This window comes from Lutjanus erythropterus, chromosome 17 (assembly GCF_056507025.1).
Source record: "Lutjanus erythropterus isolate fLutEry1 chromosome 17, fLutEry1.hap2, whole genome shotgun sequence".
Taxonomy (NCBI): Eukaryota; Metazoa; Chordata; class Actinopteri; order Lutjaniformes; family Lutjanidae; genus Lutjanus; species Lutjanus erythropterus.
The window spans coordinates 6,394,672-6,411,929 of NC_139333.1; the positions used below are offsets into that span (position 1 = coordinate 6,394,672).

Below are 17,258 nucleotides of genomic sequence, written 5' to 3' on the forward strand. Positions count from 1 at the left end.
AGGAGAGGAGCTGCAGCTAAACCGAGCTGTAACATAATTCTTTGGGGCAACTGTGCACTGTCAAAGTAAGTCAACTAAAAGTTCTTATTTTCAGTGTCTGACAACATCCAAGAAAGGACCCCTACAGAATAAGATTTTAAGGAGTAAGATAAGTTTTGTTTACCTGCAAAGAGTTAATATATTACTCAGCTGAAAGTGACAAGACACCATTGACAATAACAGTAATTTTACCTCTATCGTCTAACGCAGCCTCAATCAGTTAGTTTGTTTATGTTAATGAGCGACTTTGGATGTATTGTCTGTGTTATGTGTGTTGCGTGACGTTCTGTGTTTTAAAGGGTTAAAAATCAATCAAGGAAGCAGTGGACCAGAGAGGTAAAACTACTGTTTTTATCAGTGGAATCTGGTGGCTTTGAACAGAGGGATATAGAGGCTGTTTCTGGTTAAATAAAAAAGATGTTACTCTTTAAAAAGGGATTCCTTCCATTATGTTGTCAGACACTTAGAAAAACTATCTGAGCCTCTCAGTGTCAAAAATAAGCACCTTTGCTGGACTTAGTTTGATGCTGCGCAGTTGCCAGGAGAGATTATGTTGCAGCTCAGTATTGCTGCCAGCTGCAGCACTGTCCTTCCCTACTGGACCGATTTCAAAAATAGTTGTACCCATTAGTCACTTAAGCACAAAAACATGGGAAATACAGAAGTTACCCTTTAGGACCCATAATAAACTAAAGATCATAATATACCTGTATCGCCACATTTTAACTGAGTCAAAGATCCTTTAGGTCAGAGTAAGACTTCTACCTTTCAAAAATCACCTTATGACTCGTACCCTCATTTCTCCGGACGTACCCATTTAGTTGCATTTTAATTGTTCAACACTGGAAGATTCCAAGGGCCAACAATAGGGCCCGCAGCTAGCCCAAGTACTGCTACCTGGAATTGAAGTGTGAGCCCCCAAAAACTACCTAAATCTGGCAGCCACATAGTTCAATCACATTAGTACCCTTTTTCCATACACGTACTAGCTTGGCTTGATTCAGCTTGACTCAGTTTACTCAGTTTGATTCGACACGTCAGCCCAGGATGGCAGGGATTTGCATCTCCATTACCACAGCATCACTTGTTTGTAGCTGTGTCTTTTACCTTAAGACAAACCTCTTTTCAGTAAAACAGATAAAACTTGATTTCCTACAAATTCTTCACAATAAAAATAATTTTGTTGTTTGAATACTTTCATTACGAAGCAGCAACATCAGGAAATGCTGGGTTTTTATCTGCAGTAACTAAACATGACTCTTATATGGCTGAAGGCCAACATGAAACAGTAAAATAAACCTGAGATCTAAAGGTACAAACAGCGACTCTGGAGAGGAGCTAAACTTCAGACAACAGAGATTCAGTTAGAAGCTACAAAACTACTGAGAGCTGACTTTTAAAAACATCTTTTTCTCTGCTCCCCTGCACAAATACGAGTTCAGTCTCACAACACGGCTTGTTTTAGAGAGGTCGTCAGTCGGTGAGATATCAACGCAGCCCACTTAGAGGCAAGTCCGTAACACTCCGGCCCCATCTCAGGCGAGACTTGGCACAGCTTTGCGTGTTAAAAGTGGTAATGGAAATACAAATTAGCATGGCATGGTTTGACTTGGCATGGCCAAAAGTGGCCCAAAGCTCCCCCAGTGCCAGTGACTGCATCTCACTCAGCCTGGCCACTTGGGTCACGCTTTTCTTCTGGAACAGAAGTCACAAACAGTTACAGCGGTCTAATACTCCTTTAACTCAAAGCAACTCAGTCCCACCAGAACGAAGGTGAACAGCTTAACCTAAATATGACGTTAACTGGAGATCGGCGTGTATCCAGGTGACTCTGTGCATGTAAACATACCACTGACCAGGAAGTAGCTGGTGAGAGGAAGAGCAGAGTGAGAGGTTACAGAGAGGGAGTGAAAACACCGACCCCTTCAACCCTCAACTACCGTCCACACACCATGACGACACCGGTGCCTCCAGCTCCCTCTCGCAGCGCCCTCCCCACCAACCTACTCAGACTTCACCACATGTCAGACCTCCAGGCCCCAGTCTCTGAAGAAGCCTTTGGCCACTCTCGACTCTCGGAAAGTCACAGTAAGGGAGTTGAGGGTGACGTCCGTGACCGTCACCTCCCCTGGACCTACGATGGGTCTCCAGACTTCGTCTTCCGGCTTCTCCAATACCGTGACCTCGCCTGGTCCGATAGCGGAGCTCCAATTGTCAGTCCTCCCCTGACCTGAGAGAGAAAGGCAGAAAGAGAAAAGAGTTGAGTGTCATTGAATCAAGCTGATCACATGTATCCTATTATTGAGTTAAACTCCCTGGACTGGCCTGGACTGATTATCTCTGCTGATAGATGTTATAAACTGACAAAGGCAGATAGGACTGCAGGAACAGACAGCTCTGAGTGCTGCTGGCGTGATAGGGAGGACAGAAGTGTCCCATTCTGTATTCCACACCATTATTTTGTCAAAATCTGGTTATGTCAGAAGCAGTAAGATTCTCTGTGTAGAAAGCTAAGATGTACTGCTATGGACAGGGTCAGCGTTAAAATCTATTTAAGCCACCTCAAAAAAACATTATCAGTTTAAGTGCACACTGCATTTTGTATATTTTAGGCCAAATATCACCCTCTCTATATCATCAGCCAGACTCCATTAGCAAAAACAGTAATTTTACCTTGCAGAACAAAGGAGTTGAGGGTCTACTGCTGCCTTCGATCAATTAATTTGTTTGTGTGATTATGTGACTTTAGTGAATCTAAAAGTTGCACAATATCACAAACAGATCAAGGCAGAGATGAACCAGCAACTCCCCTGTCCTGCAAGGTAAAATTACTATATTTGCTAAAGGAGTCTGGTTGGTTTGGAGAGAGCAATTATTTGGCTTACGAACAGCAGAATTTAGCTACCTAAAAAGGTCCACCTAAAAAAAATCAACATCAGTTTAAGTGTATGCAATATTTAGAATATTTCAACTGCCTTTCTTGATGCCAGAGAGCCTTTTCTGTCAGGAAATTGCCATTATATAAGCTAAATATCATCTCCTCCAAACCACCCAGATTCAAGTGACAAAAACATGATTCTACCTCGCAAAACAGGAAGAGGACTTCTGTGTTATAAAGGGTTAGTTCAGATTCAGAATAAAACAAACAAACTGGTGGTTTCCAATTGGAAAAGGCTATCTGATGGTGAGGTAAAGCAGTGAAAATATTCTAAATATAACATACACTGAAGTGATACAGATTTCAGGGTAACCTGAAAGGTTTAGGTACAGGTACAGAGTCCTCAGCAGCGACCATGGATTTGATTCCTGCCTGTGGCCCTTTGCTGTGCAAACTTAAAATTCATTAGTCTTTTATTAGAGACTTACATCTGCTATGGTGCCAAACCTGTCAAACAGAGATGTTACATTATAAGACAGACTGTGCGATTGTCAGTGGATCTTCGTAGAGACTCTATAGTAACTTGTTTTACATTTATATGCACAACAGAGACTTCAACTTTAATGAGTCTATGTTTTGACCTCTGCATGATTTGCTCTTTAATCAGCTCTGGATGGAGGAGGCTCTATGTTTTTGGTTGCGTGCCCACTGAAAAAAGCCTGTGCGTGTCCGTGCCTACTAGAAGGTTCACACAGAGTCAAGTAAACTGGGTCGTGATGCTGATTAGAGTCTACTGGCTGACCGACTGACACACTTACCATTTAAAATGCCTCTACTCTTCACTGTTGTCTCCTTTAGAGACTTCTCTTTCTCCTCCTCCTCCTCCTCTTCCTCTTCCTCCTCCTCCTCCTCCTCTCTGTCCTCTTCATATTCAACATTGTCCTCCTCCTCCTCTTCTTCCTCTCCCCGGCCTTCCCAGTCCTCCTGTGTGGGACTCGGAGGGTTTGAGTCAAGGCACTGGAACTGTGACCTCCTGGCTTTGCTTTTTCGATGTGCCGGTTGTGGTTGCGGGTCCTGCCTGCAGGCACCGTACGGCTGATCCTCGTCCTCAGATGCCAGAGAGCGTGTCAGCGAGAGACGCAGGCGAGGCGGAGGCTTCTCTGGGGTCTTGTGAGCGCTGCGGAGATCCATGGTGTAGACAGTATCCTGAACAAATAGCAAAGAGAGAACACCTGACAACTGGAACTGCGAGAACTTGACTAACACTCAAACTGCACTCTTAGAAATAAGGGTTCCAAAAGGGTTCTTCCTGGAGGGCTGAGGTTCTACTCAGAGCCATTTGCTTCTAAAGAGCCAATTTTTGAAGGGTTCTTTGTACTAAAACATAAAACAGTTCACAGTAAACCCCCCTGGGTAGGTTCTAGTTAAAATACTAGGATACAAAAGGGTTCTTCCTGAACCATGTGCTTCTGAGGAACCAATTTTTGAAAAAAAGGGTTTGTCACAGGTTAAGATTCCATGAAGAAACCTTTTAATCAATAGAACCCTTTTTGGATGAAAGTTTTGTCTAGGGTTCTGTAAATAAAACCCTTGGAATATAGAAGGGTTCTTGGTAGAACATCTTAGGTGGGTTCTTGTTTGTACCATAGTATGGAGATGGTAGAAGAACTCCCTGGGTGGGTTCTAAATAAAATCTTTGGAATATGTAAGGGTTCTTGGTTGAACATCTCAGTGGGTTTTAGATAAAACCCTTGGAATAAAAAATGGTTCTAGGTGGAACCCCCTGGGTAGGTTCTAGAAATAACCCCTTGCTGGTGGGTTCTTGTTTGCACCCTTAGAATGTTAAAAGATTATGGATAAAACCCCCAGAGAGGGTTCTGGGTGGGACTGTTACACCACAAAAGGGTTCTCCTTTTGAACCTCTCATAGGGGCTTCTGGGTGAGACCTTTCACAGACGGTTCTAGGTATAACCATTTATGTTGGGGTCTAGGTAGATCCATCTGAAAGGGATCCAAGTGGAAGGGCTCAACCAGGAATGAATGAGGGACAAACTGAAGAACGCTTTATGGTTCTAGTTATCACCTTTATTTGTAAGAGTGTGGGTATAGAAAGTAGTGAGATGGCAGGATAGAAAAGGTAAATAAACTACAGTGTACAGCAGCATCACTGGGACCAACATGGCAACAGGAGAGGAAGAGAGTTGTATAACAAGTCTAAAAATAATGTCGAAGTTATGTAAATGAGACACAATTAGTCTTCATCATTTTAATGCATTTCAAACTTTACCTGCAGAAGTCTTTTGGCTTTGGATCCTTTTCTCCTGTGACCCAGAGATCTGTCTCTCTGCTCTCTGAAAAGCCAAGCACACTGTTAAAAAAAGAGGCTGGTGGCAAAATGTCTTCTGGCCACTTTAAAGTCTGTGTTTGAACATTTTAGTATCTGGATGTGCCAGTGGATTACAATTAGACATCAGAAAAATATATCAGGTATTAACAACAAAACATCTGTCCCTTCAAGGTATCATGTGAAGTGTTTGATCAGTAGCAGCACAATGGAGCAGTGTTTCACTCGTGGGGCCTGTTTTGTTTGTTCTGGTGCACGGATGCACATGTATGCACACCCCTGTGACGCATTACACATTTCTGCAAATGATTTTTCAATATTCCACTGATCAGAGGCGTGTCCAGACTTTTTTGACTGGGTTGGCATGAAGTACTTGCGTGCATGCATGTGTGCACACGTAGGTCAACAGTCCAACCAATCATGACACAACGGTGTGGCACCATTCAACTATGATATAAAGCTTCCACACCTTATTCTTAAAGTATGCAAAAAGAAACTGTACCTCTTTCCTCAGGCTATGTGATCCCTAAATTCATCTTCAGCATTCCACCATGAAAAGATTTATTTTCATTTTTATTTATTTACCCATTTGCTGATATATTTTGTGAGTAAAAAAAAAGCAATGACAACTAATATCTCATTATAGAAGCCTGAGTTGTAAAATGAGCCATAGAGTAAAATTAACCTTAGAAAAATTAAACATAAACCATATACAAAAAGAAAAAACAAAAAAAAAGCACTTTTAAAATAGCTGAAAATTTTGTGCATTTTCCTTAACCACTAGTTCAAAGTACTTACATTCACTTAATTTATTAATAATTAATAATTAAGATACAAAATACATTTTATTTTTCTCATTTTCATATTTTCATTTTTTTCTCTCTTGTTTCTCATTTTTTAGTTAAAGTTTTCTTATTCAACAAATGGCTCCACTGGACAAAAAAATGTCAAACGAGGCGTAAATAGTTCCATTTCTAAAAATTAATTATAAATTAATACATTTTTGATCAGTTACACTCTTAATGGCTATTAATCATTGCCATCCCAAATTTAAAAATATTTGTCAAACAAGTTTTTGAGGAGTTTTGAACCCAACTCAAAAAGTTTGAAAACCTTTTACCAACTAATAATCTTTGAGTTAGTTTTGAGTTTTCTCACTTCTTTTTTTGCAGTGAGGTGCCATTAAGGCAACAAAAAAACACCAGTAAACGCAAAAAAGAAAAAAAAAACTGCTGGCAAGTAAACATGGATATAAACAATGAGGGTTTCAGACTCTGAGGAAAAATCACTTCACTCAAATCATCTTTAGCCCTATTCGCACGGGACTAGAACTGGCATCTCAGTGATTTTTTTTGTATTTTTTCATCTATTTTCTGTTGTCAGACAACTGAACAAGTATGGCATTTGATTGCAGCTCATAATATGTTAATGTGTAATATACAGCCAGCAGCTGTGCTTTGAGATCAGCTATATTGATGCATAAAATAAGTGATGATGACAGAGAAATTTAGGAGCATGAAAAGCTTGCCAAAGAAAAAAAAAAGAAAGGAAATGGATTCAACCTATTTGTGAGAACTCAAGGATACAAACAATGAGTTGTGGTGAATAACACTGAATGTAAACAGAAACTTTGTTAGTGTGTAATGACACCATCTATTTATTTTGCATGAACATCCACATCAGAGTGCATTTACAGCACCATTATAAATGTGTCCAGATGTGCGTCTGACCACCTTTGGAAATGATTTGGATGGCAACGGCCTCCTTATGTTTTTGTCTTTAGATGTGGATTTGATGTGTTATCTAGTCACAATCCAACAACCCTGGCCTTGGTCTGCTGAGTCATAATCTCTTTATGATTAATATAATTTAAGAAGAAAAGTGATTTATTCTGCAAATTCCTCCTCCACTATGTGTAAAACCCTCTGGGGTTTTCCCTGGATTCAGACAAAGGCTTTTCATCGGGCAAGTATGAAATGTTGAGTGTGGCCTTACTTCTCCTCATAGGCCTGCACCAAGCGCTGGTCCAGAATGTGTTCCTCAGGTTCCCATGTGCTGTACCTGCCAGATGGAGAACAAAGCATATACCAGCCTCTTTTATTTTTATTTTTAATTTTAGCTATTAAGTTAGTGTTTTGCTAACATTAGCTATTTTAAGATGTGACCCTGTACGCTGCTTTTTGAGGAAAAGGAGAGAGTTGATCGAGGTACCAGTTTACTAAGCTGTTACAATTAACTGTTAGTTAATACTTCATTTTCTTTTAGATGAACCTAGTACACTTATGAACACTCTTAGAAATAAGGGTTCCAAAAACCCTGAAGGGCTGAGGTTCCTACCGCAGCCATTTACTTTTGTAGAACCCTTTTTGAGGAAAGCGTTCATCAAAGGTTATTTGTAAAAATAAGGGTTCCATTAAAGAAGATTAAAGAACACTTTTTGAAAGAAAGATGTCTTGAAGGATTGTTGAAATCCATGAAAAACTAATAATAATGTAATAGGATTCTCTGTAGAACGCCCTATGTGGGTTAGGGTTTGCTTCTGACGAACCTATTCTTGAAGAAAGGGTTTGTCAAGGGTTCATTGTGAGACTAAGGGTTCCTTTTCATCTTAAGAACCACTTCTGGAAGAAAAAGTTTTGTCAAGGGTTCCATAATATAAAAGAGTTCTTGGTAGAACCCCCAAGGTGATTCCTAGATAAAAGCCTTTAAATATAAAAGGGTTCTCTGTAGAAACCCTTGGGTGGGTTCAAAATAAAACCCTTGGAATATAAAAGGGGTATCAGTAGAGCCCTCAGTTGGGTTCTTGATAGAACCCCCTAGGTGATATCTAGATGAAAACATTGGAATATAAAAGGGTGCTTCATAGAACACCCTTGCTGGATTTTTGTTAGCAACCTTAAAAGGTAGACAGATTCTCGATAGAACCCCCAGGGCTCCATTGCACCATAGAGGGGTTCTCCTTTCGGGGGTTCTAGGTGAAACCTTTCACAGATGGTTCTAGGTAAAACCCTTTATGTTGGGTTCTCAGTAAAAGCCTCTGAAAGGGTTCCAAGTGGAATAAAAGATACCTTTTCTTCCACTTAAACATAAAAGGTTCTATCAGGAGCCAAACAGGGTTCTCTTACGGGGACAAGCCAAAAGAGCCCTTTATGGTTCTAGTTAGCCCCTTTATTTCTAGGAGTGGTGTTATGAAGCATTCAGAGCTATCTTTGCTCCTGATTTTATATTTTTGTTGTATTTATTTTATCTTTTATATGACAACAGATTATACAAGTTCACAGAAAAGAAGAGTTTTCTGTGAACTTGTGAAATCTGTTGTAAATGTCAATTTCAATATGATGCACATTCACGAGTGTTTAATCCAGCCATTATTCTGATTAAGAACATACTTACTTTGGAGGCCATCCTTTCCACTTCAGCAGATACTCCACATTTCCCTGCGGAGACATAAAGTTTTAGAGCAGTATCAGCCAAGAAGTTATTTTCATAAATTATATCACAGAATGTACTGTAGCTTTTCACTGCCTAAAAAACGGCCTTAATACACGTGTGATGCATCATTGTCCCAAATACATCTATCATTTGTTGCAGGGTTCACTTACTTCCTGAGGCAGATACAAATCTTTATGAATTATGCATTTATAGTATCATACAGCAGTAGGTGATATTTAACTTACATCCTGTTATCTATTTAATGCACACATTCCATTATATTCTGGCTGTCGAATGGAGCTTATGTGTTGTAGGATGTCGCCATGCCATCAGACAGCATCTATAATTAACAGATAATGTAAAGTGTGCAGTATGTTTTCCGTATACCAGCCAAGCCTCTCAGAGTTAGTCATCCTTGGTGACATCATCCAATAACTTCCAAGCCCTGAAAAGTATTCTCAGTGGGTGAAGTCACCGCTTTTCCCGACTTCATTTTAGTCACCAAATTCCCAATAAAAAAGGCCATGAAAATACTGCATATCAGGGGAGACTTGGGCCTAAATTAACACAGTTGACTGCACTTGTTCACAAAGAAGTGCTATCTATCATAACTTGAAATGTAATAATTAATTTATCTATAAAGCATGTAGAGCCCTGATATGGTAACATAATATTTTGTAGCATCATGCGTCTGTGTACTCTGGTAACCCAAAAACCTGCCTGGATTTCTTGTTTGATTCAATTCTAAAAATATCATTAAAGGTGGGGTGCGTCATTTTAGAAAGACAGCTGATATTTGAAGACTAACACACCCCTTCCTTCAGCGCTTTTCAGAAGCTCTGCCCCTCAAATTTGTGAGCATGTATCGGCAAGGAAGTGACAGTAACAGCTGAAGGATATGGAGGAATCCAGCGTGTCTCCTGCCCGAAGTTACCAGTAGCCTCAATGAAGGCAAGTAATATTTTATATTACTATGAAAATACAAGAATGGGAAAGAATCAGGGCGGAGCTGAGGCACAAACTCGATAGACAGTTTCTGAGAGCTGGGGACAGGACAGGGCAGAGGTAAGGCTCAGATCCGACAGATAGCTGCTGAGAGACAAGGAGGTTTTGGGGAGAGAGCCAAGGACAGACCTGATGTCTCTTTTAATGGGAGGTGGGAAGGTAAGAATTTATGTTTCAAACTTTTGGAATTAAAAAGTGGATTTAATTTCACTCCTGCTTCTCAACCTGCCTGAAGCAGAAACCCACGGAGGAGTCACAGCCCCGTTTACCAGCGAGAGGAGAGGTCAGAGTTTGCTTTTTAAACTTTTGGGATTAAAAAGTGGATTTTTTGTCACTCTCGCTTCTCAAACTGTCTGCGGTAGTGACCCACGTACAGTGAGTTAGTCTCTTTGTTCATGTTGACTACTGACTGGAGGAGCAATGTATTTTTATGAACGAAAAGAGAGGAGTTGGGGAGAGGAGAGACAGGAGTAATAAAACAGACAGAACAGGCATCTCTGGCGAATGCTGTCAGAGGCTCACACACAAGCGTGCCAGCCGGTGCTTGCTACCTGTTAGCTTGTTGCTCATTAGCTTACAGCTGCCTGTTTGGGGTGAATAAACTGACATGTGAGGTGTATATTTGCTTCGCTTTTGGCGTGAACCACATGCAGACAGCAGACAGGAGCTAGAAGATCATAAGGTGAAATTTGCTGAACTTATATAAAAAGTGAATTGGATAAGAATAGCACATCCCTCCTTTAATGTGTGGTTATCCAACTCTAACAGCAATATCAGTTTATTACCCAATATTTAATAAATATCAGACAATTATCTCTCAGTTAGAAGCAACATGAGTACACGTGTTTGGCCTGTGGATTGACAGATATAGTCCACTCAGTATGCCATGTGGTTTTAACATCTGCCTATTCTGTGACTACTTAACTTTCACTTTCTATGAAGCCTCACTTTGGGTTTCAACCAAACCATTTACAGATGTAGACAAATTAATATCAAGTAAATCTACATTAGAAACATTTAATAGAAGTTCAAGTTAGGTTGTGTGGCAATTAGGGGCATCTGTCTTTATACTGTATATTTTGCCATAATTCTGTTGGTTGTATACATCTTACACTTGGTAAAGACAGTATGTCTTTATGTGTATATTATGTATATTAGTGCTGACATTGGTAAAGGACCAGTGTGTAGGATTTAGTGCCATCTAGTGGTGACCTTTCAGATTGCAAACATCTCATTTCACCCTCCACTTCCAAGCATGTAGGAGAACCTACAGTGGCTGTGAAACTTTTCTAGAGCCAGTGTTTGGTTTGTCTGTTCTGGGCTATTGTAGAAACATGGTGGTACATCATGGTAGACTCCATGGAAGACGACTTGCACTGTCTGTAGATATACTACAAGTCTAAGGAAAACAAAACACAAGGATTCAGAATTACTTCAGAATTAGAGAAGTGTTTTCATTATTTTTTACTCATCACTATATATTTAAACAGTTTAGCTATGCTTAATAATCCAGAGCGGCTATTTTTCAAGACATACAGTACAGGCCAAAAGTTTGGACACACCTTCTCATTCGATGCGTTTTCTTTATTTTCATGACTATTTACATTGTAGATTCTCACTGAAGGCATCAAAACTATGAATGAACACATGTGGAGTTATGTACTTAACAAAAAAAGGTGAAATAACTGAAAACATGTTTTATATTCTAGTTTCTTCAAAATAGCCACCCTTTGCTCTGATTACTGCTTTGCACACTCTTGGCGTTCTCTCGATGAGCTTCAAGAGGTAGTCACCTGAAATGGTTTTCACTTCACAGGTGTGCCTTATCTGGGTTAATTAGTGGAATTTCTTGCTTTATCAATGGGGTTGGGACCATCAGTTGTGTTGTGCAGAAGTCAGCTTAATACACAGCCGACAGCCCTATTGGACAACTGTTAAAATTCATATTATGGCAAGAACCAATCAGCTAACTAAAGAAAAATGAGTGGCCATCATTACATTAAGAAATGAAGGTCAGTCAGTCCGGAAAATTGCAAAAACCCCAAGTGGAGTCGCAAACACCATCAAGCGCTACAACAAAACTGGCACACATGAGGACCGACCCAGGAAAGGAAGACCAAGAGTCACCTCTGCTTCTGAGGATAAGTTCATCCGAGTCACCAGCCTCAGAAATCGCAAGTTAACAGCAGCTCAGATCAGAGACCAGATGAATGCCACACAGAGTTCTAGCAGCAGACCCATCTCTAGAACAACTGTTAAGAGGAGACTGCGCGAATCAGGCCTTCATGGTCAAATAGCTGCTAGGAAACCACTGCTAAGGAGAGGCAACAAGCAGAAGAGATTTGTTTGGGCCAAGAAACACAAGGAATGGACATTAGACCAGTGGAAATCGGTGCTTTGGTCTGATGAGTACAAATTTGAGATCTTTGGTTCCAACCGCCATGTCTTTGTGAGATGCAGAAAAGGTGAACGGATGGATTCCACATGCCTGGTTCCCACTGTGAAGCATGGAGGAGGAGGTGTGATGGTGTGGGGGTGTTTTGCTGGTCACACTGTTGGGCATTTATTCAAAATTGAAGACACACTGAACCAGCATGGCTACCACAGCATCCTGCAGTGACATGCCATCCCATCCGGTTTGCGTTTAGTTGGACGATCATTTATTTTTCAACAGGACAGTGACCCCAAACACACCTCCAGACTGTGTAAGGGCTATTTGACCAAGAAGGAGAGTGATGGAGTGCTGCGGCAGATGACCTGGCCTCCACAGTCACTGGACCTGAACCCAATCGAGATGGTTTGGGGTGAGCTGGACCGCAGAGTGAAGGCAAAGGGGCCAACAAGTGCTAAACACCTCTGGGAACTCCTTCAAGACTGTTGGAAAACCATTTCAGGTGACTACCTCTTGAAGCTCATCGAGAGAACGCCAAGAGTGTGCAAAGCAGTAATCAGAGCAAAGGGTGGCTATTTTGAAGAAACTAGAATATAAAACATGTTTTCAGTTATTTCACCTTTTTTCGTTAAGTACATAACTCCACATGTGTTCATTCATAGTTTTGATGCCTTCAGTGAGAATCTACAATGTAAATAGTCATGAAAATAAAGAAAACGCATTGAATGAGAAGGTGTGTCCAAACTTTTGGCCTGTACTGTATGTCTGTGCGCTCAATTTGTTTGGACCTATTTTTTAAGTGACAAGATTGTGACAGGATTAATTAATCAATTAATCAAGAAAATAATGGACAGATTAGTCAAGAATGAAAATAACTGGCAGTTGCAGCTCTAAAGGAAAATGTAAAAAATGTTACAATTGCCCCCAGTCTCCCCTACTTCTCTGTTTAAACAGTTTATTGACAAAAAATGCAACTAATTCACATAAATGGATAATATACCCTACTTTTGTATCAGTGCTTGTAACTTAGCATACTTCAGAAAAAGAGATATTTTTATTATTAAGTCTTTCAATTATTTTTTTACCCACAACTGTGTATTTAAACATTTTTTATCTAGGTTAAATGTTAAGAGAGACATACAGTGGTGGTAGGGGTAGGGGGACTAATGTGATAGTAATAGTAAACAGAGGAGTGACAGGATTACTATACTGATTAATCGAAGGAAATAAGCAACAGATTAATCGATAATGAAAGTATAGTTGCAGCTCTAAAGGAAAACGTAAAAAATGTTATAATAGCTCCTGGTCTCCCCTACTACTTTGTTAAACAGCTTGTTGACAAAAAAGAAAGCTAACACACACACTGACACACACTGATGGTGAGGTGAACTAACGTAATAGTAATAAACTGATAGTAATAGTAAACAGTGGAGTTTGGGAGGAGGGGGGGGGCTTCAGCGCTCTGGGGGAACCATCATTTCTAGCTGCGCACCTCCTCTGTCAACACCATATGGTAACTTAACGTTACACCCAAATCCAATTAACGAGCAAACAGGCCCAAAATGAAGGTGTTTGGTTGATAACATCACCCCGTGTCCTCCTCCTCCAGCCTATTTAACCAAACAGCTGACATGTTAAGCTGTGGTGTAATGACAACACTCTCCACGTTACATTAAAGGGACATCCTCCTGTAACCCGCCCCCTTTATACAGCCTGCAATTAGATAACCAGATTAGCCGCGCAATTCTGCTCATTTAATCTCAGAAGCTTTCATTAGCATCCAAAGTAGCATCCCTTCTTCCCAAAAAACGTGTCTCCTTCACATGTCCCGGACAAACGCGCTGACACATTTAGGAGAAATTGATAAGGGTTACCTTTCTAACTCTTTTCTTGACGATCGATTCCACAGCGAACACTTGCTCTCCGATCGCTGACAGCTCCATCTCTCTGCACGTCGGCTTTTAACTGTCAAAGTAACGTCTTTCTCTGGTTCAAACTAAGCTAACGTTAACTGCTTATGACAGCCCTGTCCTCCTCCCGCTTCTCCCTCAGCCGCCCTGTTTCCCCCCCACACAGTTTAAGGGCCCATTTATCCGGAGCGACTTCCTTGTGGTGGATCTTTGCGAGCGTCCAGTGACTTTACAAAATCTGCGACACATCTGCACACCGCTCCGCGCGCTCCCGTCTGCCGGCGCGCGCTCCGGTTTACAACGAGTCCGCGCGCGCCACCAGCTGCCTCATCGTTCTCATCATTCATCCACCAGAGTGTGGATGATACCAAACACAGTGCTCATCATTCAATGAATAGAAACACTACGTTGTAATACATGAATCAAAAAATAACATTTTACCACAGAAGATATGAAGGTTACTGTAGTAACCTACATAGTACTAAGCAGAGTTTGAAGTTAAGAGAGCAATATTAATATTAACCTGCACATCCAAAAATGAGTACTGTAGTCAAGTTGGTGCCACAGGCTGTATGTATAATATGTTGAAATCCTACTTACTATGCAGTCTGTGGTTGAAGCAAGTTGCTTCCCCCTGCCCTCTCCTCCCCCAGACTCAAGGAAGCTCAGGCAGGCTGCAACAGGGGTGGCAAAAGTACACACATTCTGTAGTCAAGCAGAACTACAGATACTTAAAAAAGACCCGGATAAAAGTGAAAGTATGGATTTTTTTTACTCAAATAAAAGTGGAAAAGTTTAGGCTTTGAAATGTACTCAAAGTATAAAAGTAAAAAGACTGTTTCTGTACAACTGAACCTCATGTTTTCTCTATGGTTGAGTCTCTTGTATCATCTTTTACATCGTTTTTTTTGTATTGTTACATGGTATTGCATCTTAAATCTTGATTATTTCTTGTTATTTTTGTCTTATGTCTTTTATTTTGTCTGTCTTGTTACATTTTTTATGTCAGTTTCGTCTTGTTTTGTTGTTTCATCTTGTTACTTTGTCGTTATTTATTGTTACATTGTTTTTGTCTTGCTTCATCTACTCCATTGTTTTTATCTTGTCTTTTATGTCATTTTTGCCTTATATATTATGTTATCGTCTTGTTACGCTGTTCTTTCGTCTTGTCATTTACATCCTTTTTATCTGTTAGGTATTGCTACATCGTTTTCATCTTGTTACATCTTTTAAAAGTGAAAACAGGCAAACAATAAAACAAGTAGAGTATTTCAATTCAGCATGTTTCCTTAAGCTCTGATGACATATCATGGTTGTTTTATTATTTATTACAGTAAATATTTTACAGATTTGTCCTTTAAATCCAGTTGTTCCCATCCTAAAAATTGTGCAGGGATTTAGTACAATGAACTAATCTTTTCTCACTAACTTAACACAGAAGTTTCATTTGTTCCAGTTGATCGTAGTTGAAATTTCTAATACTTATTTTCTCAACAATTCAGAACTTATCAGAAAAGGCTGTCCAACAGCAAAGTAAAGAGGAGAAAATATTCTAATAACAGCATACACTGACATCAATTTTTTTCAGGTGGACACAGCAGTACATTTCTTAGCTTCCTACTCTGGTACTCCTGCTGCCTCTCCAAACTGGGGGCGTGCTGACTGCCATCTTCTCTAGCTAATACACTGACTATCGATAAGAACCTCATATAATCCCACTTAAAATTATTTGAAATATCCCTTTAATTACTTTCTACTACTGGCGAGGTCATCTGCAACCAGGCTGTGAAAAGGGACATTCTGCTTTATAACTCAACAATCATCAATCATTTAAAACACCCACACTGTATCTTATACATAAAGTGCCATTATAAGCATTTTATTTCTATGCAAAAAATAAAAAAACAAAATACAGTGACAATCAGTATTCCTTGAATCTGAAGGGCTGAAAGATTGTCATGGCAAAAAAAAAAAAGCAAATGTTGAATGCAATTGTGAGACACTAGCCATGATGTGACTGGGTCCAAAAATCTCAGCAAAATCTCTTATGACAAGCTCTCTGATGTTTCGATGCAGATTCACTTGGATATGACATTAAAGGTGTATGGACTGGGCTGGAATCCAAGAGTTTCATTCCAGAAAAAGACATGCACCATTGGAAAAAACGTGATCTTTATAAAATCATACTATTTCAAACAACTGTAAATAACATAAAGCCCTTGGCTGCAAAAGTGAAAACATCATATTAAGTGAGCTGCGGCTGTTTCTCCTCTAAATTTATGACAAATTGGTGCTTTGGAATTAATCTCCTGAAATGGCGTCAGACTGCACAGTCCCTCGTAATCTTTCAGAGCAACAAATATTTTCTTATGTAAACAAGTTAAGGCCAATATTGCCATTAACAGACAATACATTTATAGTATTAACAGTTTCTCTTAAACTGATAGATTTGAAAGCTACAAACTCTCTCCTAAGGCTCATTTCACAATAAACAACCACGACACACGTCCAGCTGGACACGTGTCACTAGCCGGTCAACTTTCACTTCTCTGTCCACATTTTCTTTTCCCACACTAGGCACACTGTGCACCACCACACAACTTCCCTTCACGCAACCAACAACTTCAGACTGAAACCACATACATTAGAGACCCCTGCTGACTACATATGACCTGGTGGGACAATTTGCAGTGTCCTCTCCGAGCTGTGTTTGGCAGGTTTGACAAGAGATGTTTAAGAAGAAGACAAGGAGGAGGAGGAGGAGGAGGAGGAGGAGGAGGAGGAGGAGGAGGAGGAGGAGGAGGAGGAGAAGGAGGAGGAGTCTTGCATCAGCTGAGCTCCTGTGCTACAGAGGGCTGCTGTGGTGGTGACCCTTTGGACCAGAGTGGAGCCAAAGGAAAAATAAAATACAACAATAAGTTGAAAGAGTCGTCCCTTATCTTGTCATCCGTCTGTGTGGAGTCTTCTCACCACTGAGCAAGAAATTAATTGTGGCTCTAATTAAGCTAAAGTGGCTGATATGGATAAATAAATATTTCTTTATATCGATATGATGATTTTTAATAAGAACTAATTAATTATTCAGGTTATTATTAACAATCTAGCCCCGGCCATCACTAGCTTGCTTATTCTGGAGCTTTTGACCAAATCACGCAGCAGATTAAAGGTACAGTATGCAGGATTTGATGGTTGCTGTTTGTAAACACATTCAACAGTGAATGAAGCGCAGGAGTGGCGTTGGCAAGAACAAAGCAGTGA

The 17,258-nt window shown here is 40.2% G+C and overlaps 1 protein-coding gene across 3 annotated transcripts; it reads right to left on the reverse strand.

Annotated features, from left to right (window-relative positions):
- Positions 1–1,476: 1,476 nt before the first annotated feature.
- On the reverse strand, positions 1,477–14,176 carry cbx7b (chromobox homolog 7b). Of its 3 annotated transcripts, none has more exons than XM_084741230.1 (7): positions 13,965–14,176; positions 8,655–8,698; positions 7,257–7,322; positions 5,205–5,268; positions 3,854–4,123; positions 3,736–3,814; positions 1,477–2,269 (listed from the first exon to the last, which is right to left on the reverse strand). In XM_084741230.1, exons 1-7 carry the CDS (start codon positions 14,031–14,033, stop codon positions 2,064–2,066), a joined length of 798 nt encoding a protein of 265 aa, XP_084597356.1. In that variant the 5' UTR covers positions 14,034–14,176; the 3' UTR covers positions 1,477–2,063. The 3 variants fall into 3 exon arrangements, with proteins under 3 accessions (XP_084597356.1, XP_084597355.1, XP_084597353.1); XM_084741229.1 differs by having other exon boundaries at positions 3,736–3,749; positions 3,780–4,123; XM_084741227.1 differs by having other exon boundaries at positions 3,736–4,123.
- Positions 14,177–17,258: the final 3,082 nt, after the last annotated feature.

Coding starts and splice junctions, on each gene's coding strand:
- cbx7b (XM_084741227.1), bottom strand. CDS start 14,033: ATGGAGCTGTCAGCGATCGGAGAGCAAGTGTTCGCTGTGGAATCGATC. Junction 5,269..7,256: donor GTGCAGGCCTATGAGGAGAA/GTAAGGCCACAC, acceptor TTGGCTTTTCAG/AGAGCAGAGAGACAGATCTC. Junction 2,270..3,735: donor GAGTAGAGGCATTTTAAATG/GTAAGTGTGTCA, acceptor TTTCTCTCTCAG/GTCAGGGGAGGACTGACAAT.